This window comes from Plutella xylostella, chromosome 21, assembly GCF_932276165.1.
Source record: "Plutella xylostella chromosome 21, ilPluXylo3.1, whole genome shotgun sequence".
Lineage (NCBI taxonomy): Eukaryota > Metazoa > Arthropoda > Insecta > Lepidoptera > Plutellidae > Plutella > Plutella xylostella.
In genome coordinates, this window is record NC_064001.1 from 791,036 (window position 1) to 813,610 (window position 22,575).

Consider the following 22,575-nt stretch of genomic DNA (forward strand, 5'->3'; position numbering starts at 1 on the left):
AAATTCAATACAATTTGAATCCGAAAGTGGGACGCAATATACTTACTTAGGTAAATCAAGCTCTTCTGCTGCTACCCACTTATGAATACTGTTCCTTTTAAGACAAAAAAAGTTACATAAATATAGGTTTACTGACAAGAAGTTAAAATTTATATTTCATTGGCATTTTTCGTATTTTTTATTTTTTCCGTAATAAGTGGGTTAAAATATAATCTGTGGTCCATGATCCTATTCTATATAGGTTCAGTTGCTGGTTGGCTGGCGATTGAAATAGAGGTCACTTGGCCATTTACAGCAGGGTCCTCGAGCAAACAGGGTTCCGTACACACAATCAATAGCCGGAGCACACATGACGAACACCTTCTTAACTCAATGCAAACAAACACTCCTCAAAGAAACGACACTGTGCAAGCAAAACCCGACCTTGCTCATATAGCTATAGGGTTTGGGTTTCCGTGGGACGAAGGCTACAGAGAAAACAAGCTTATATAAACGCGCGGGTGTTTTTAAGCAGTTTGAAGAAATGGTGAAAGAAAAATAGCATTCTTTAGTAGTCTGAATAAAATAGTGCAGGGTTTTCCAGGGAAATATATTGGAGCTGAAATGATTTAGGTATGCAATGGATTTCACTAAAGAGACACATTTTAAATGTTTTACGTTGATTAACACTGACTTTACCTGGTATTTTAGTTGAAATTCTCATCGAGGCGTCTCGTATCGGCCCGTGTCCTAGTTTGTAGTGAGATATATAGATATCTCTCTCTTTCTCTCAGCCTTCTATAGACCACTGTTGGACATAGGCCTCTCCTAACGATCACCACCCCAAACGGTCACCCGTCATCTGCATCCAGCGGCTTCCGGCTACCTTCCGCAGATCATCAGTCCAACGGGTTGGGGGGCGACCGACACGCCGTTTGCCGACACGGGGTCTCCACTCCAGAACCTTTCTACTCCAGCGGTCGTCGATTCAGATAGATAGATATCAGGTGTAGTTATTGTATATAACCCTGAGACCAAAGTATATCTGAGAAGTGAACAATAGGTACTATTAATTCGGAGCAAAGTCAACTAATGAATCGCATTCAAATCCATTACCGTTGTTTGAAATGATCACCCCGTCATCCCCATATACACTGGCGAGCAATGAAAAAGTACCAATCACATCTGCCGTTCCATATGTCACTGGAACTTTTTCATTGCTCGTGAGAGTATTTACTGTAAGTTCTTTTAAGCCACAACTAAAAAAGTTCACCTTCTCTTGCACGGGTGTTAGCGGGTGGGATAGGGCTGACACAACACATTTTTTTTCAATACATGAAAACAATACATGATTGCATCGCTAGGACGGTTTTTTTCACCTATCACCTATCGCCCTCCTGCCCACTGGACTGACGACCTTAGGCGGGTAGCCTGTAGTGGTTGGATGAGAAAGGCCGAGGACCGAGTGTTGAGGCGCTCCTTGGGAGAGGCCTATGTCCAGCAGTGGATGATTATTGGCTGGTCCAACCCCCTGTATCTACTGTAAATTCACCTGCTCTCCCCCACAACATACAACAATAACAAATTTCCTCTTCGTTTCCAGGTGTGTCAGCGGGGGGCGGGGGCTGGGAGCCGCTGGGGCAGCCGTACTTCGACAACAGCACGCGGCGCGAGGCCACGGCGGCGGTGGGGCAGCCCGCCTACCTGCACTGCCGCGTGCGCAACCTCGCCGACAGAGCCGTGAGTATCAGTGACAACCCTAGCTTTGTATCAGTTGACAACCCTAGCTTTGCATCAGGCATCTGAATTTCCGGAATTGAAAAGTTCAGAGATGAATCACAGAACCCAAGATATACCATACCTACGTTTAAAGTCTCCCGTAACATATCTGCTTCAACTGTACAATTCAATGTCCACTCATAGAAAATTTGACGTTTGAAGTTTTAGTCAAGATCGGAAGAATAGTATTTTTCATGAAGAACTCCGTAACTCGGAAGTAGATTAAGTGTATTATATTTATAAGCCCGATCATAGCCTAATTCCCTTAGCCACGGGGCCCAAAATTCTGTCTAAGTATGAACTAGTTAGACAGGAGTTAATGAAATAATTAAAGGTTTATACAATAAACAAGCCTGTCCTTCCATATCAATTAGATTATTATCTAATTGATAAGGAAGGACAGGCAGACACACGGGCAATTCTAATCCTACAGCGATATTAATTGGTCTCGATTACAAAGCAGGAAGGAGTCGGGATATATATAATTATAGACTGATGAGCTATTGTGAGGTAATTTCATTTTTGCCTCGTGGAAGGGCCCCCTACACGTGTAGCCTCTAGTGGAGTTATTCAATAAGATATTCAAGCAGTCAATTTAATTGGAAAGAATTGTTAATTAAATACTTCACTTTATTTCCCGTAAGCGTTTCTTAATTACATTTTTTTCGACCTCGAACTTGGTTCTGAAAGTGAGTAAGTTATGAACTTCTTTGAACCCGCTACCCAGAATGTAAAAGTTAATGTCGTTTCAGTCAGAGCCTTTTGCGTTTTTTTTTACTTTAACTTCTACATTCTAGGTACTGGATATTTCTAGGAGGTACGTTCTAAACAATTGAATTACCATAAAGAAGATGCAGACGTGGCAGTTTTGTGAAAAACACTTTCAAACGGAAAACTTTGGCTCCTTACAATTCACCTAACGACTATTCTATGACGATCTTACGTAAATATGTGGGGACATCTCGGTCATCCGATCCCAAGCTAGGCAGAGCCTGTGTTTTGGGTATCTGACACCTGATATATCTACACAAAATACATAGATAGATACATATTAAATATCAACACGCAAGATCAGAGTACAAATATCTGTGTTTAAACAAATATCTGCCCCAGCCGGGAATCGAACCCGGGACCTGCTAAACCAGTTGGCCGTCTTAATAAATACCTATAAGGCCTTAAACAGAAACGTGACAACCAGCATTTGATGATTGGGTTCTTATTAGTACTAAACACCGGTATACTGAAACTGAAACATTCTTCCCCGTACATCGATACCGCTCATGATAAATAGGTTATGCAACGGCAGTTACCTTGGTCAGCGAAGGTGATAATTCAATCATGCGTTTAACTCAGACCATGCGTTTCATCTGTAGCAACCTGTATAACGAATCAATTACTAACCTATGTATGTTCTACATATTACATTCGTGTTAATATGTATTGGATTACATCTTTAGTGATAGTATTTACCGCAGTCGAAGATTGCATTTAACACAACCTATAGCTACCATACTCATGCATACAATTACATAATAGTAGACGCTTAGATTAACAATATATAAACAATATGGTGTTTTACATTCAATACACCAAATAAGACTTTAGTTACTCTTAACTTGTGTTTCAGTTAGAGTAGGTCCTAACCGTGGCCCGTTGCCGTCATCGTAAAATGGATGAAAATGAATCAATTTGTATAATGGCTATCTGAGTGACATATTCACATAGACCTAGCTCTAGATAGATGTACTAATTTGAATACGGTTTGTTTTTGTTTGATGGTTTAAAAATACATCCGGTCAAGATTTATACCAAAACACATTTGAATATTCGTGGTTAAAAATAAACGGCTCGTGAAATCACGCAAACCAAACAATTTTCACGCGTGCAAAAAAGAAATACTTTCGACCTAATTAGAACCTACATTTAGGCACTACAACATGAACAACGCAGTTTATGATGTTTGCACACTATAAACATTTCATAATATTATTATTATTACGCTCCATTACGCCAAGGCTATTCAAACAAACGGAAATTGGCCGTTTGTACCCGAGTATATGAATCACACCTTCATAGAGGTAATAATGATGTTAATTCTTTATGAAAAACATTTAAAAAATGATGGCTGTGACTGCTTCACTCATAGAACGCTCACGCGGACTCGGGTATGGCTTCACTAGCCCAATGCAGTCACTTTAGTATACGCAAAACGGGGTTTTGGGGTACTGCTATGCTAACCACGACATTCCCGTTGAAATAAAATGTACTGATTGCACGACAGTTATCCTTCGTTAGAGTAACATGTAACGATAGAGTGACTTTATAATTAAAAGTATAAATAATTTGATATAACAATCACGAATAAATTGTATTATCAAGAACCTAACCTGTATCCTTCTTCCAACCTGATGTATCGTCACTGTCTACTCTAGTTGCACTGGACGAACAATTTTGTTGATACACCAATTAACCTGTGAGCTCCAGAAAGTGGGAAATCGCGCGAGATTTTTATTGTGTCTGATTTCACGGCATTCATCCGGATAAATAGGCTTCTTTTTTGCACCCAACGTACTAAGCTATCTACGTTAGCCAAGTCATATTAATCTATAAGTCTCGCTATGTTGTTAGTTCCCGATCGAGAAGTTTGAAATATCCCTGCTGCCGCATATTTAGCATAAAGGTGGTAATTGGCCTCAGAGCCTCTATTAAGAGTATTTCAATTTACGAAAACGAAAACAGGTACCTATCGTTTTTTTCTGTCATCTGCACACATTATCTGTCATAAGTTTAATTCCAGTTTCTTCTAGAAGCGCTTCTTTGTATGCGAGAGTACGTAAACTTTTATAGTTTTTGACAATCTATCAAACCAGACTACAACCCATAGACTAACCCCCTTATTCATAGAAAAGTTACAAAACGTTTTAACTAATAAACTGTTTTGTCCCTCTCCGACAGGGAACAATTTGTTCTTTGACAGAGAGGGACAAAACAGTTTATTAGTTAAAACGTCTTGTAACTTCTCTATGAATAAGGGGGTTAGTATATACTAGCGTATAATAAGTCTATGCTACAACCAAACTAGACGTACTGTAGTGACGTTGCGACACATCTGCATGCTGGAACCACTTGACGACGGCCTCCAATTGACGCCTTAAAACATGGCCAGCACTGGGCTGTGCAACTGACTTGACTATTTGAGACTCGGTGTTGTAAACTTTGAGCGAGACTCGCGGGGCTGAAAGTTTTTTTTGGTGGATAGAATAATTCACGAGTTGTAAGATTGATTTCTGTATCTGTCGGTTTATCTACTATGCCATGGTGAAAATAACATCTAAGCCACGCTTATGTTTGCTTCAGCTAACTGCAGATATTAATAATTCCTTTCTACTACTTTATAATTATAATGTTACAAACAGGCTGCTTCCCAGCAACTTTACAAGGCATCAAAAGTTATCGATTCAATCCAAAAGAATTACACACTCGTTGGTATTTTTATTTGATAAAAATAAGAAAAACACTCTTCCTTTCTACTTATTACCATCGCAACTAGGGAAGAGCAATTATTATATTAGGTTAGCAAGTACTTAACTATGGGATGTTGTATTATCTCAGTCGCGGTGCGATCAAATTAACTATGAACATACTTACTGCGGCGAAATGCGGCTATGGAATATTCCTTTAAAAAAAATGTATGTTTGTTGCCAAAAATATTTGCGGAATATCTATAGAGTAATAGTACGGAACCCTTCGTGCGTGAAGCCGACTCGCACTTAACCGATTTTTATTAGAAAATACCTATGACTTTTACGTTTAATTTGTATTGCAGCCATAAACAAAAGTTCATGTTAATCATGCTATGAATCACTACTGATCAAAGTCAGTTTGTAAAAAATACGATAATTTGTGAGCCCTGTCCTTATATCCCGTTAATGGATTACTACCTCTATTCTGCCTTATTTCCCATCTTATTTCTCTTTAGTGGACTTTATAGCTGAATTTGCTTTCCTAGAACGAGCTAATGTCATAGTCTTTGTGATGAAAATAACGCAGTTGCTCTCGAGAAAATATTATCCTTGCTCTTTATATTGTTATCAGAGCTGAAAGCAAACACTCTTTGGTTGTTTTCATATCAAATTGTAGCTTATTTGAATATTGACACTGACACAGAGTACAGTCTACAATATACTCACCATGCTGTACAGATTTGAGTATATATGCTGTACTGCTGTACAGTCTTTTCACAGTTATTTAACATCATTTTTACGTGATCTATTCATCGTTATTTTAACTTCGATTTACATTCAAAATAATGTTTGATAGTTCAGAAGATATTATTAATATAATTGTGAACACAGTGTTAATTTATTTATCAATATAGTTCAATTTAAGCCTTTACAAAACTATAGGAACCACCACGATGTGTGCGTGGTGAAAGCTTTATTTTGGCAAACATAAATACAACACCGGTAGGTATAGAACCTACATTGAAAAATAAAAGGCTCCCTTTCTTCCTTTGAGGCACGGAATCCAAAACTAAACTACAGAGCCATCAGGTGAAATCAATAAGTGCTCCCGACATTTCCACCTTCCCATTGAACCGTCTGACGGAACCGCGGACACCCGGCCACTTAGATTTACAATAGACGAACTAGATGGAGTGTGAGTGCAAAAGAAAAGTCTCAACAAATGACACCACAATTCTACCACTTATTGTTGATAAGTTCGGTTTAAATATTTGTGACTTCATTCAATGGTACAATGGTTGTCATTAGGTTGAAATTGAAACCGTTAGACAGTAAATAAAATGCGGTAATTTATATTTTAGTTTTATTTCTGTATGTGGCACACTATCTTGTTCGTATATTGTTAATCTAATCTTTAGAAGCTGCCGACTAAAAGGTTTTTTTTTAAAGTAAGTGCCAATGCTTTCCCAGCCAGCACTATTTCACGTGCTGGCCATCTTTTATGTGGTTTCCGATTCGATCGCGAGTGAATCGGAGCCAAATTGCGAGTGAAGAGGCTGAGTCATTCGCTTTAGTGATTGCGTTGCTTCTGATTCACTTTAGTATTTGAAGCCGGATCTTAGTGCGGAACGAAGTGGGGGCGAAATGTCTTTTACGAGTTTCACAAGGAGTGTGAAATATGTCGTGTAGAATTGGCGACAGGGTTGGCTACTTATAGATAATGAATGCGTGTAAAATTACTTACACATTATTGCAGTTATTTATTGTTTTGCTATGTAACACCAATAGATAGATAACATTACAATAAATAAAATACAATATTTCCGAATAATCTTCACATTTTGGTACCTTCATTCAAATTATGAAAAATTAATAAGTACCTACCAACCTATACATGCAAACAAACTCAACTCAACAAATAATTAAAAACGACCTTAGACTGATGGCCATCAGGCGACGCATGAGAATTTTCATACTATTTCAATCCTGGACTAACTTTAAATAACCTACCGAACGTAGGTACAGGAAACCGCGGGCTAACTTTCTGCATGAACGTTTTGTTCATATTGTGTATGAAGACACCATTTGTCCCGGTTCGACCGCGCTCCGTATAATCTTGCAGCTGATCTGCGCTTGACCCACTAAACTTTGCCGCGGGCTGGCGCAGTTTTCGAACTATCACCACTGTCGCATCTAGCGCGGTTTTAAATCTTTGACGGAACTTTTATAAGCCTGGGTATTGTGGGGATACAAATATAGGGCTTTGGGGGAAAAACTGAGGAAAGTTTTACAGCGCTCGCCGTCCATTCTGCGAGCATGTTATGCCACTTAGAGGGGTTTAATGCAGACCTCTTGTTTGCGTTGGGAATACTGTTATATCTTCATTAGTTATAGCTTGTTCCGTATCATAAAGTTAGTTGTAAGCACATGGCTTCTAAAATTTTATGAGTTGGAAATCTGTGCGTTCACAAAATGCGACCTTAAATCAGTAACCGTAGGGTCAAGGATGGAGTATTATATCGCATGACAGAGGTCCAGGTATAGAAGTTAGTTTGTGGAGCGTAGTTATTGCATCACTGAGGGTTAGATAGTATCTACTTATCAGAAATCTAATTATAATGCGTGAGCAATGATCTCGTATCACTTAAAATCTCATTTGAGCAATGTTTTTATTAAATGCCGTGTAAGATAATATTAACATGATACACTACTGAGCTGGGTTTACCTATGTTTGATGAAATTTAACTTTTAGGAGAAGTTGTTTTTTTTTTCAAATATAGTGTTTGATAGGTTTTTATTGTGTTATTTGCACTTTTAGTAATTAAAACCACTGAGTATGTTGTACACGTTTAATGTCCGGGCGTCAACAACCTACCCACATGTATTTATATGTCGGAGATGACATGATACTAGTGGTCGATGTCATGGTACTGTCATGATACCTGGTTGTGGCGGATGTCGTGAAACTGTCATGATATCTAGTTGCTGCGAATGTCATTGTACTAGATGTTAGATTGTTCATGTCATGATACCTAGTAATCGTGGAAACGACCTGCTTTACCGACATCACACCGGAAGAGACGCGAAGTGTGCCGTTGGCGCGCTTTGTCAGAGTCCAACCGTTTACCTTATGAAGACCGGGACGGTGGGTCCCTCACTTTGTGCTGGAGGCAAGCTACCGAGTAGACGTGTTGGGAACTGATCGTGCGTTTCTTGGAAAGTGTGGTATTGGTGAAGTGCTGTACATGTGAAGTGTTAGTTTAGTTGATGTGTGCCGTTAAGTTGATTTCACTTTGATGTTTTGTTAATTGTGATTTTGATTAAATCTTAATTGTGAACTACCGCTGTGTTTTATGTGTCCACCTACTCGTATACCACGTGCCATGTCTGATGATGATGATAACGAACGCTCGGGACCCCTCCTGCTTCGTTATCAGAAGTGGGATACTAGCGAGTAAATGGGATACATAACGGTGGTGAAGACAACGCCTCAAGATGGCGGTTACTTTTCGTAATTCGAAATTGAGGTATGGCAGCCATGAACGAGACGAAGTCGCCTGCCTCTCGTGTTGGCGTAACCCTGCCGAGGTTCAACCCCGACGTGGTGGAGCTGGACGCGCGCCGAGCCGTGTGCCGCGGCCGAGCCGTGTGCCGTGCGCCGAGCCGTGTGCCGCGCGCCGCGCGCCGCGCCGAGCAGCCGCTGCAGGGCCTGCGTGGAGGAGAGCTCGTGGTCGCTCTTAGCCGAGCACTCAAGGCATTCACTTGGATTTTGCAAGTATCGTTTCATGATATTACTTGGCCCCAGTTTAAAGTGGTGTCAATGGTAGATTTGCTTGTGTGGAAATAACGGCAGCTTCCGTGACTAATTTGCTAATCAGTAAACCTGAGAAGAATGAATGCCTATCTAGCTATGCCAGTCAATTAATCAGTTCCCTAATCAGAAAATTAAATAACATCAGTGTGGAACAAAATTAAATAATGTAGCAGTTTCCATAGTGCTTGCCCACATAGTGCAATTTGACCCCAGGCTTCAACGCCTTGCTTTTACAAATGGAATGCAGTCACGTCATTAGCTTAGACTCGAAGGCTTTTCTTATTTAAAGCGGAAATCATACAGTGTACAAAATAACAGTGAATCCCCAGACCCGAAAAGTGTAAAACTATTCATTCAACATCCTTTAAAGTGTTACAGTTGCAGTGACTTGGGTCATAAGCCATAGGGCAGCCCCGCAAGCGATGAGCAGCGCGCCGGGACCGAGCAGCCAGCAGCCTGCGCACAAGCCTGTTGTGTGGTCCAAGCGTGGAACGTCGAGACACGTGGCTCGTCCAGGCCGCGCCGGCAGCCGACCCTGCACACTGGATGGATACACACGTGCAGCTTGCATCACACTGACCCCAGGACAGCACAATAACCGTGTGAGCATCGTTTTTGATTCTATGAATTTTGATTCAGATGATTAAATGGAAGTTTCATTGCTAGATCATATGAACGATGTAATTGCTACTGGCAGTTATGTTAACTCTAGTATAGTGGATTGGTTTCAGTTTCAGCGACTGAGTTCGATTCTCAGTTAATTGAGTAATAGCTAACTCAATTGAGTTTTATGGTGGGTAAATAAAACGCCACCGTTAAGTAGAATAATAGGGAGACTGTGTCATATTATAAGCTGCAGGAAAGAAATTGTCTAAAGTGTGCTAGTATGTATATTCTGAAGGATTCCAAATATTACAGATTTAACTAACGATATAGATTTCTGCTATTGATACCCTGGCTTTATTGTTTCTGTACCTCACTTCAATCGCTTTTGCATAACTTACATGGGTAGACAGATATGTCTGATGATAAGAGTGGTCACAGGGATGACAAGTGTAGTCACAGGGATGACTAATGACGATTGAATATCACAGGGATGATATTAATCGAAGAAGGGTCACAGGGATGACAAGTGTGGTCACAGGGATGACAAGTGTAGTCACAGGGATGACTAATGACGGTTGAATATCACAGGGATGATATTAATCGAAGAAGGGTCACAGGGATGACAAGTGTGGTCACAGGGATGACAAGTGGAGTCACTGGGATGACAAATGGAGTCACAGGGATGACTGATGACGGTTGAATATCACTGGGATGATATTAATCTTAGTAAAGTCACAGGGTTGACTGATGTTTATTTCATATCACAGGGATGATATTAAACTATGGGTCACAGAGATGATTCGTTATGATTTGTAAGTCACAGGGATGATTTTATTGTGAGCGAGGTGAGGTGCGACTGCATGAAGACAGGATTCAATTCAGATTTTTATTTTAATGGCTTTTAAATAACGTTGTAGTCATAGACTCATAGTACCGCATAGTACTGTCGATGTAAGTACCTTCTAGTTTTAACAGAGTTTTAGAAGTTGTTTGGTTAGAAATGCGATAATAGTTAGACCATGGAAGATTTGTAATGAGAAAAATATACTTTTTGGTCAGAATAGGCCGAGTTATAAAGAAAATACTGTGCTGCTTCTTTATTGTTACAGATAAAGTTATCACACGTGGATACAATGTGTGCATGCCAGAATGTCCGAGTCGACGACAGCACGTCATGTGGACAGAGAACAACTTGTAAAGTCATTTCTCTGCACGGAGTCATCGGGCGAGACATTGGAATACAAGGTTGTATTGTTTTGTTTATTGGTCGATGATTACCCGAATTAGTTTCTAATAAGTTACTACTTTTTACGATGACTGTGGCTAACTACCACCTATATTCATCATGATGGAGCAGAACATGGATTAATAGTAAACGATAAAATTATCTTGAAAACTTAGGAAATTGGAAGTACTTGTGGTAATTAATTGGTTACAATTACAATGGATTAACTATGTGTGATGAGTACGTTTGAGATTTTACAAGGGAAGTTATTTGACTATGCTGTTTCTAAAGTCTGTTTTGTGTTTACCCTCACACAAAATACATTGCAATGATAAAAGAGGTGACAGGCTAATAACTTAGTACATAGTAAATTTAATGGAGTGTAAAATTGCCACATGAGTGATATCAGATGGTTATTTTATTGGAATTAGGGTAAAACAGACTGAGCGGTTCAAATAAGATTACGATTTTAAAATTAATGAAACAGATGGTAGAGTTTTTAAAGATTTATTGCAGATTTGTTAGTACAAATACAATGAAGAGGTCAGTGGGTTATGTACCAGAGTTGATGTAAATTAATGATCAATGAATTAAGTTGGTGAAGCAGAAACATTGTTGAATTTTGAGTAATACTGTATGGGCCGTTCGGTAGGTCAAGTAAACCATGGTTACTGCAGTAGTAGCTATAGTACGTTGTCGCAGCCCGTAATCGTGGTTGGTTACCCAGATAATGGTTCTATACGGTGCGGGTGCGAAGCGTGTGGCGTTGACGGACGTCGTGGTGAGCGTGTAGTCGGTGCATGATGGCCGGTGGTCTAGTAGAGATCAGTGGTGGCTCCATGACTGATGCATAAGATGGTTAATGAGGAATCTTAGAGATATGAGCGATGTAAATCGCGGCAGATACTGTTGTAGACAGATGAATACTCAAAGCACTCAAGTCAGTCAAGACAGTCGCGAGATATTGTGGTTTTTGTTGAGATCAAAGGGGATAATTTGAGAGTAATGGTACATGGCTTTACTTGCTCCTTATTGTTGATGTTATTGATTTAATTGTTTTGTCGTATTCAGTAATCAGTAAAGTAATGGATGAATTATGAGATAGAGTTTGGTTACCCTACAGAGGTAGAAATTTAAGAGTGCCTTATAAAAATGATGGTCAGGATATGGCCGAGTCGGACCAAAACTGTTGGTGTATGTTTTGTTGCAGATTCAACACACGAGGACGTGTGCTAGCAGGATGGCCGTGTCGGAGATGACATGATACTAGTGGTCGATGTCATGGTACTGTCATGATACCTGGTTGTGGCGGATGTCGTGAAACTGTCATGATATCTAGTTGCTGCGAATGTCATTGTACTAGATGTTAGATTGTTCATGTCATGATACCTAGTAATCGTGGAAACGACCTGCTTTACCGACATCACACCGGAAGAGACGCGAAGTGTGCCGTTGGCGCGCTTTGTCAGAGTCCAACCGTTTACCTTATGAAGACCGGGACGGTGGGTCCCTCACTTTGTGCTGGAGGCAAGCTACCGAGTAGACGTGTTGGGAACTGATCGTGCGTTTCTTGGAAAGTGTGGTATTGGTGAAGTGCTGTACATGTGAAGTGTTAGTTTAGTTGATGTGTGCCGTTAAGTTGATTTCACTTTGATGTTTTGTTAATTGTGATTTTGATTAAATCTTAATTGTGAACTACCGCTGTGTTTTATGTGTCCACCTACTCGTATACCACGTGCCATGTCTGATGATGATGATAACGAACGCTCGGGACCCCTCCTGCTTCGTTATATACTTAACCTACCTACACTACAATCCCTCCACCAATAGTATAAAACTAATTAAATTATGAAACATAATCAAAACTTATATCTAGGATTAACATTTCTTGTGGCACGGACTGGATAACTATTTCCTACATTGCCTTGTGCCTGTTCGCCCTCAGTAACAGCACCATCATTATCGGAGGAGCAGTCCTCAAATGGCTCGTCATCAGGAGTAGCCTGGTCAGTTGGAATTGCAACATTCTCCTCCCCCTCTGCTACAGAGATACTGTCAGCACCTGATGATGATGATGATGATAATTCGTCGCGTGGTGACTCGGCACTCGGTACATTACTATCATAAAAAGTTAATGAGTCATAACTACAATCATCTGTTTGTTTACAACCTCTATACATTAACAGCTGATCAACATGTTTTTTTACCGTTACACCTAAATCATACCTGAATAAATACCATATAAACTGTGGTACCTATTTTACTTTTAATTGTACCGTTTTTCCACACACTTTTGTTTCCATTATTATAAACATGTTTTACCAGTACAGCGTCCCCTACACTGAATTGGATTAGACGTCGTCCACCATATTGTTTAGTTTGTAAGATCTGTTGACAAGAAACATTTTGTTTAGCCTGTGTGGACAGCGACATTGTGGAAGGCTCGCCAGTATTGTCACGCAACAAGTCGAAACGACATCGCAGCGGACGACCAATCATGAGCTGAGCCGGTGAAAATCCCGTAGTACAGTGTACCGAGTTTCTGTAATCGAACAAGTACTTGTTTATAATCTTTTGCGTCATGTTTTGGTTGTCCGTTGGTTTTACAATAATTTTTAATGCTTTCTTAACAGACTTAACAGTAATTTCCGCTTGACCATTTGAAGCCGGGTGGTAAGGGGCACTTGTTAAATGCTGAATGCCATTTTTATTACAAAAATCTTCAAATTCTATCGATACAAAATTTGAACCGTTGTCTGTAACCAAAGTTCGCACCAAGCCATACCTACAAAATATTTCAGATAATTTATCTAAAACGCTTTTACTATCCGTTTTTTCCATTAAATAACACTCGACCCACTTCGTATGTGCATCTATTGCAACCAAAAATTGTTTGTTGTACAATGTAAACATATCTAGATGCATTCGCTGCCACGGTTTGGCGGGGTAGGGCCAGGGCGCGAGCGGCGCGCGCGGCGGCGCGGGCCTCAGCGCTGCGCACGCGCCGCACGAGCCGACCTTCTCCTCGATGTGGCGGTCGATGTCGGGCCACCACATCCGGGACCTAGCTTCCGATTTAGTTTTTACAACTCCAAAGTGTGAGCTGTGTAGCTCATCTAACAATTGTTCTCGAAACTTTACAGGGATCACCAGTTTATGACCCCGTAATATGCATCCGTTTTCTAAGGACAACTGCAATCTACACAAAAAATAAGGTTTCATCGTTTCATCATTACTCTTTTTCGGCCAACCATTTTTTATGAATCCGATAACCTTTGTGAGTTCTGTGTCTTTCGCGGTTTCTAATTGAATGTCTCGCATTGTAACCGGTTTTAACATAGCATCTGTTATAAAATTTATATATAAAGTGCTATCCTTTGTGTTCGTGCTAGATTCCGAGTGATTGCTAATTGCTCGTGATAAGAAGTCGGCAACATTGTTTTCACTTTTCACATATTCTATTTTAAAATTGTATGCTGTTAAAAATAAGGCATATCTTTGAAGCCGGTTAGCTGCCAACTCTGGCACACCCTTTTTGCTGCCAAATATTGTCAAAAGAGGCTTATGGTCCGTTCTTAAAGTAAATGGTGTTGACCGGCCGTAAAGGTAATGATGAAACTTCTTTATAGCGAACACAATAGAAGTGGCCTCCTTTTGAATTTGTGCGTAATTACACTCCGCTTTGCCTAAGGAGCGCGATGCGTACGCGATGACTCGCTCGGAGCCGTCGGGCTGCCGCTGCGCCAGCACGGCACCCAGCCCCGACGGGCCCGCGTCTGACGTCACTATCGTCTCGTACGCCGGGTTGTAATGGGCTAATACCCGCTCCGAAGCCAATTCACTTTTTATTTTACAGAACGCTTTATTCTGCTCCTCCCCCCATTCCCATTTTACACCTTTTTGTAACAATAAATGAAGGGGACTTAATACACTCGATGTGTTCGGCACAAAGCACCTGTAATAATTCACCATACCGAGGAACGATTTTAGCTCACTTACATTGCTCGGGCATTTACACTGAATAATTGCTTCTACTTTCTTATCGGACTTATGCAACCCGTGTTTATCGATGACAAACCCTAAGTACTCAACCGAATCTTTAAATAACTCGCACTTATCTGGTTTTAGACGCAACCCTGCATCTTCTAGTCTTTTCAAAACCATTTCCAACCTCTCCGAATGTATTTTACGATTTTCTCCAGTGCACAGTATATCGTCTAAAAATATACAAATGCCATCTATGTCACCTAATAAATTTTCCATTGTTTTCTGAAAAATGAAGGGGGCATTTCGTAAACCAAATACCAATCTATTATAGCGATATAAACCCTTGTGTGTGTTTATACATGTCAAATGTTTAGATTCGTCTAAAACTAATTGGTTATATGCCCTGGATAAATCTAATTTTGAAAATTGCTCCCCTCCATGCAATTTTGAAAATAAGTCGTCGATTCGCGGTAAAGGGTAATCATCCATATATAACATTTTGTTTAATGTCACCGAGAAATCCCCACAAATGCGTACGTTACCGTCGGGACGTAATACCGGAACTATAGGCGTGGCTACTTCCGAATGTTCGACTTTTTCTAATATGCCTAGGTCGCCTAAACGCTTCAACTCATCTTCCACTTTCGCCTTAAGAGCTAAAGGTACGGGTCGTGGTTTGAAAAATTTGAACTGGGCGTCGGGTTTTACTTTTATTTGAATAGTATGCTTGTTAAACATCCCCAATTCATCGGAAAACAATTTTGAGTATTTCGTTTTTAAGAACGTAGCGTAGTCATCTTCTTGTTGTATATCGTTGCAATCTACATTACATAACTGTAAATCGAACACACTAATAAAGTCCCGTCCTAATAAAACCGGTTGTTTTGTTCGAGTTGAAATAACAAATACCGTAATTGGCTTAGTGCGATTGTCATAGGTTACTGGTAACTGTAAACAACCTACTGGTGTTATCTTAGATCCATTATAGCAATTTAACACTACCTGACAACTTTTTAACTTGTGATTATTTTTAAAATGTGATTGATAAATCGATTCAGGTAAAACGGAAACTGCACTCCCGCTATCAATCTCACACATAATATTTTGATCGACAATCGTTACGACTTGTCGCATAGGCTCGCCATTATTACATTTAATATGAAATAAATCGTATTCTACGTTACCTTCAACAATGTCGCCGTCTACAGTTTCCATGAAGTTGTTACTTTTAACTCGAAGTTTGCACATACGTTTTAGGTGTCCCCTTTTATGACAGTTTTTGCACGTTAAATTCACAAACCGGCACTGATCTTTAGAATGGCTCTTATAGCCACACACTTCACAACGAGCACTATCACTCTGAGATGCCCCGGCGGCGGCGGCGGCGGCGGCGCGCGGTGCCCCCGGGCGCAGCGCGTACAGCTGCGGCGCGGGCTCCTGCCGGGCGCCGCCCAGCGCCAGGCGCGCGCACCGCACGCTCGCCGCCAGCTCCAGCGCGCGGTCGAACGTCAGGCTGCTGATGCTCTCGGAGAACAGCTTCTCTTTCTCCTTCACGTTTTCGAGACCCAGCACGAACCGGTCCCGCAGCGCCGTCTGCAGCTCCGCCCCGAAGCCGCAGTGCTGCGCCAGACTGCGCACTCGCGCCGCCCACTCAGCCAACTCCTCGCCCGCCCGTTGTTCTGCTTTGTAAAAGTTGTACCTTTCGGCAAAACTGCTTTTCTTCAGAACAAAATGTTTTTCCAATAGCGTCAACAATGTGGTATACTCTTGATCTTCCAAGCTTGTAGGAGAGGCCAAGTCTCTTACGACGCGGTATGTTTCTTCTGCCATGGACGTTAGCAATAGGGCTCTTCGTTTTAATCCAGCCTTATCAGTATCTTCATTAATATCATTAGCCAAGCAAAACTGGTTAAATCTACTTTTAAAGATGCCCCATTCTTGTATCCGATGGTCAAAAGTGAGGTTACCCCCGAACATTCCATTTGCACTACTCGAACACATTATGGTTTTTTATTATATTTTACTTTTCACACACCAATTTATGCAGAAAATAGTAAACAGTTCACGTGAGTTCAGATTCGTCGCCAATTATTGTGTTATTTGCACTTTTAGTAATTAAAACCACTGAGTATGTTGTACACGTTTAATGTCCGGGCGTCAACAACCTACCCACATGTATTTATACTTAACCTACCTACACTACAGTTTTATAAAATGTAGTAGAGCGCATCGACCCTGAATGCTGTGACATACCGAATATGCTACATTATTCCATCAAACACACTCCCTACTCCCATCTTCATTGTCATTTAATTTGACATAGGTACTTACTGACATCTAAATTGTAAATAAACATTTATTTCTTACTGACTTTATACAACAGTAAAACAACATTTGGTTTTGTGGGATGTATGTACTTATCATAAGTTGTTTTTCTTGAATAAAGATTTATTCTATTCTATTCTAACAACCCACCCCTCTCCCCCAGGTATCCTGGATCCGCAAGCGCGACCTGCACATCCTGACAGTCGGGGTCCACACCTACAGCAGCGACGCTCGCTTCGCGGCGCTCCACGCTGACGGGTCGGACGAGTGGACCCTGAGGGTGTCCCCCGCCCAGCCCAGAGACTCTGGAGCCTACGAGTGTCAAGTGTCGACTGAGCCCAAGATCAGCCTGTCGTTTAGACTCACTGTTGTTGGTAAGTTTTAAGCTATACTGTACAACAAAAAAGGTTCAAAACTGTTTATTGAGTTTTTAAAATGACAATGGGCAGATTGGGACCACCCTCCAATAGCATTAAGACTAACATCGTTGGATAGGTCTTGTGAATAGGAATAACTTTTGCTATGACAGCTTTGTTGTCACAGTTGTCCGTTCAGAGATATATGACTTATAAGTTCCGATACTCGTCAGTTCATCTTACTGCTATTGGAGGCTGGACCACCCTCCAATAGCAGTAAGACTAACGTCGTTGGATAGGTCTTGTCAATAGGAATGACTTTTGCTTTGACAGCTTTGTTGTCACAGTTGTCCGTTCAGAGATATATGACTTATAAGTTCCGATACTCGTCAGTTCATCTTACTGCTATTGGAGGCTGGACTACCCTCCAATAGCAGTAAGACTAACGTCGTTGGATAGGTCTTGTCAATAGGAATGACTTTTGCTTTGACAGCTTTGTTGTCACAGTCGTCCGTTCAGAGATATATGACATATAAATTCCGATAGGGGGTTAATTAAATATTTTCTTGGGAAGAAAAATAATAGCACTGGTGATTCTTTAATTATTTATTATTATAATTACACTATCTACACTATCAGACGAGATCTGGGCATATTGGATAACAATAACTGACTCTTACTACTATTGGAGGGTGGTCCAGCCTCCAATAGCAGTAAGATGAACTGACGAGTATCGTAACTTATATAAGTCATATATCTCTGAACGGACAACTGTGACAACAAAGCTGTCAAAGCAAAAGTTATTCCTATTGACAAGACCTATCCAACGACGTTAGTCTTACTGCTATTGGAGGGTGGTCCAGCCTCCAATAGCAGTAAGATGAACTGACGAGTATCGGAACTTATAAGTCATATATCTCTAAACGGACAACTGTGACAACAAAGCTGTCAAAGCAAAAGTTATTCCTATTGACAAGACCTATCCAACGACGTTAGTCTTACTGCTATTGGAGGGTGGTCCAGCCTCCAATAGCAGTAAGATGAACTGACGAGTATCGGAACTTATAAGTCATATATCTCTAAACGGACAACTGTGACAACAAAGCTGTCAAAGTAAAAGTTATTCCTATTGACAAGACCTATCCAACGACGTTAGTCTTACTGCTATTGGAGGGTGGTCCCAGCTCCCATATATTGTTTGAAAGCGCTAAATACTGTCTAACTGCCAGTTTCTATAACTCTATCTATCTATAACTGGTAGTTACTTTCATACGATTTTGACATAATGAAAGGTTACAATCTGTCAAAATCGTATAAAAGTAACTACCAGTTATGGATAGATAGAGTTATAGAAACTGGCAGTAAGTGTCTGTAGTAAGGTCTTAATTAACAGGTTCCAGGTGTCTAACGAGCCCAAGATCAGCTTGTCGTTTAGACTCACTGTAGTTGGTAAGCGATTGGCAGCCATCATCATCGTCGTAACCCATCACGTCCTCACTGCTCAGCTGGGGCACGGGTCGAGTTTTTGTTGGAAGGTGGAAGCTTTACTTTTTTAAATATAGCGTGAGTCGTATGACATTGGATTGAAAGATGCTTTTGCCTTCTCTTGAAAAAAAGACAATTAAAATGTATAGATCATCAGTATCAGCTGCTCTATTTAGGACAAATTAGGTATTATAAAAATCTTTTTTGCTAGACATCTTTTTGTAATAACCTTTCTTTTTAAATGAACAACTACCTATGTTTATGGATGAAAAACTTTTGTTTTATAAAATTCGGCTTATTTTATATTATATTTTATCCGTCGTCTAGTGCTCATTCTTTTGAGATACCTTTTGTTGGTATGTAAAACCTGAAATACCTTCATTTTCCTCTGAAAATGTTTATACGTAAACATTTTTAGCATTCTGTAGTCTGTAAAAACAGTAATTTACTTTAAAAAGTGAGCGCGGAATAATTTGAACATAACAAAACCGTGTTTTAAAAATAAAATAAATATGGACTTATTTTTTTATTTTTATACATGTATGCTGCATACCACATCATTTTAATAAAAGTAATTGAAATGGCTTCATCATACTTATCAGAATGGATGAATGTATATGTTTTTCTTTCAAAAACTAAATTTATTATGATTGTTTTAGGACATTCAAATTATGGCACGTTTACATTTCTCACAATTATTGCCGTGCGGTTATTCATTTGTCAAATTGCCTTAACAAACACGGAATGGCTATTTAGACTTTCGATTTTAGAGACAAAAAATATGCTGCTCTTAGCACTATAGGAAGACGACCATATAAATCGCCAACAAAACTCTACTCTCAACCTCAACAATGATCTCTACACCTATCCTCACCTCGTGTTCTGTCCCGCAGTGTCGAAGGCGGAGATTCTGTCCGGGCCGGAGCTGTTCGTCCGCGCCGGGTCCGACATCAACCTGACCTGCCTCACCAAGCACGCGCCCGACCCGCCCAGGTGAGAGCTACATTACTGAACGGGGGCAATTGCGACTGCGGGGCAATTGCAACCGCGGGGCCAGTGCCTCTAACCTCTATTTAGACCACCACCGAACATTAGCAAGTAACAGTCTTTAAGTAGGATAGCTCGCTGGTCAAACCTGACGTACCTTGTGGATCTGACAGATGTTTGACTGGCGAGCGACGCTGCTCATGATTTTTTTATTGCTAATACAACCCGGCAGTGTTGCAGATTCTTGATCGACGGTTACGTACTTTAAAAGTGCTACGACACGACGTAGCATATTGCTACGAAAATCTCGTAGCGCGTAGCAAGGTGCTACGAAAAACGGAATGTGGCAACAATTAGGTACTAGTTGATTGTTTTTTATGTGTAAATAAAATTTTCCATACTTACGTATAATAAAATCATTACTTTTTTTATTAAAAAATTTAAACAGATTTATTTAGCTACAAAATAGATATGTGTATTAATAACGGATTACTAAGCGGTACTTATCGTGACTACTTGTTTATTGCTTCACGTAAATTTAGTATTTTACCTACGTACCTACCTTCTTTTGAGCTCTGTACTGTAACAATCGACAAGTTAACTCAGCTTTTGTATGTTGAATTTTTGTGTTGTACGAAATATCACACGACGCGTACTGCGAGATTATGACAAATCCTACCAGTCTATATGCCGAGCTCAAGTGTACGTCTATGCGTGTGATACTGTATTATCCTTGTGTGATACACTATTGCACATAAACAATAGTTTTATTTACCAATCAATGACACATGCAAAGGCAAATAGCCCATAGACAGTAAGTAGACTAGTCCACAAACGGAAAGTCACTCAGCGAGCTATGGAAAGAGCTATGCTTGGAGTCTCTCTGAAAGACCGCATCCGCAATGAAGTGATCCGACAGAGAACTAAAGTCACCGACATAGCTCACCGAGTTATTGTATCAGCAGGCTGGTCACATCTATCGAAGAACCGAGAACCGATGGGAAAAGTGTTCTGTAGTGGAGGTCGCGACTAGGCAAACATAGTTTAGGACGCTCTCCGGCTAGATGGGATGATGACTAGCGATAGGTAATGTTTAGATCCGGAAAACGATAGATCACATCCAGTAACGTTCATTGGGAGAGGCCTACGTCCCGCAATGGACTGCTACAGACTGATTAAAAAGAAGATACACAGAATACCAGTGAAAAAAGTTTCGAAATGATATTAAGATATGTCTCACCTACCAAGAAGCCAAGTTAGTAATCAATACGAAGGAATAAGAACATTTCCATCAGAGGCAAACATCAGGGCGCTACGTGAGAGAGTTACAAAAATGGACGAACAATTCACTCTTCTTATTCTTTATCGTTACGCTGTATTGTAAAGATATAAATTATATTAAAAGCTATAGTTTCTATGGTTAAATAAAGTTATTATTATAAAATTCATTTTGCAAGTTAACATCATGAACATAGTTTCACAGGTGTAATGTTAAGCCGCTGTTTCAAAAAGTAAGGCGGTTTATAAATATGAATAAGGTAACTGCTAGAAATAGGTTTTTAATGTTTTCTCATAGAAAATTGCAAAAAGCCATAGTGAAAATATGCTTATGTTTACCTATAATCCCCATATATCCCTAATAACTTTTTGAAACTGCGGCACATAATAGATAATATTCTCTTTAAAACTCAGTGCAACAATAAGTGCAATAAATAAACAAGCACTTAAACATCGACGGAGCAGTTCAGAAATAAAGTTCCTAACCCCAAACTGAACAACAGAACTAAAGGAGTGGATAAAAAGTGTTTTAGTGCCAAATGTGTTCTTGAGAGCGAAGTTGTGCACTCGGCAACATCTGGTCTCCTGGTAAAATATACTTTCTATTTACTTTTCTTTCGGACGCAGCCATCTGGCGATTGGGAGTTAAAAATGAGATTTTATTTTCATGAATGAAAGTAACTGGGCAAACTATCGAACCCTTTTTGGTTCCTTAAAAGGAGAAAAAGAAACATTATACAGGATGTTTGGAACACTGACCGACAAAATAAGAGCAAACAGCCTGTAGAGCTATTTTTTCCCGTCTGTCTGGCACTTTTCCCCCGGTTCCGAAACCTTTGACAAAAATTGCCTCAGGTAGGTACATTCTAAAGAAAGAACCTATTTGGATGCTGTGAAGTATATCTAAACATACAAATAAAATGAAAATAAAAAAATGTTAGGTAGGTACATTAGAAAACCTTTAATAGCTATAGGTATATAATAGTAGCTCTACTATAGCTAACTTACTAAAGATCTAAAAAATCATGGACAGAGAGTCGTTGTGACACTTTTTAAAAGACCTACCTATCTTCACCACTCATCATCTGATAATGATTGTACTACAAAATGGCTGGCTTTTAAATGATTCCCCGTAGCATGTCAGACATCGGCTGGGCCATGGCGGGCGGGACGAATGCCTCGTCGGGTTAATTCCCGTTTAATCATATTCCCACCGCGAGCCGCCGCCCGTCAGATGGAAATGTAAAAAAGATTTTTCACGTTTTCGTTATTAATTTCGAACCGCCTGGT

At 40.2% G+C, this 22,575-nt stretch overlaps 1 protein-coding gene across 1 annotated transcript in view; it reads left to right on the forward strand.

The window, feature by feature from the left end:
• Positions 1-22,575, forward strand: part of LOC105387047 (limbic system-associated membrane protein) — a 48,880-nt gene that overhangs the window by 19,661 nt on the left and 6,644 nt on the right. The window contains exons 3-5 of the mRNA XM_048628569.1: positions 1,583-1,719; positions 17,343-17,553; positions 19,914-20,013. Of these exons, the coding sequence (XP_048484526.1) occupies positions 1,583-1,719; positions 17,343-17,553; positions 19,914-20,013 (448 nt within the window). The remainder of the gene's footprint in view (positions 1-1,582; positions 1,720-17,342; positions 17,554-19,913; positions 20,014-22,575) is intronic.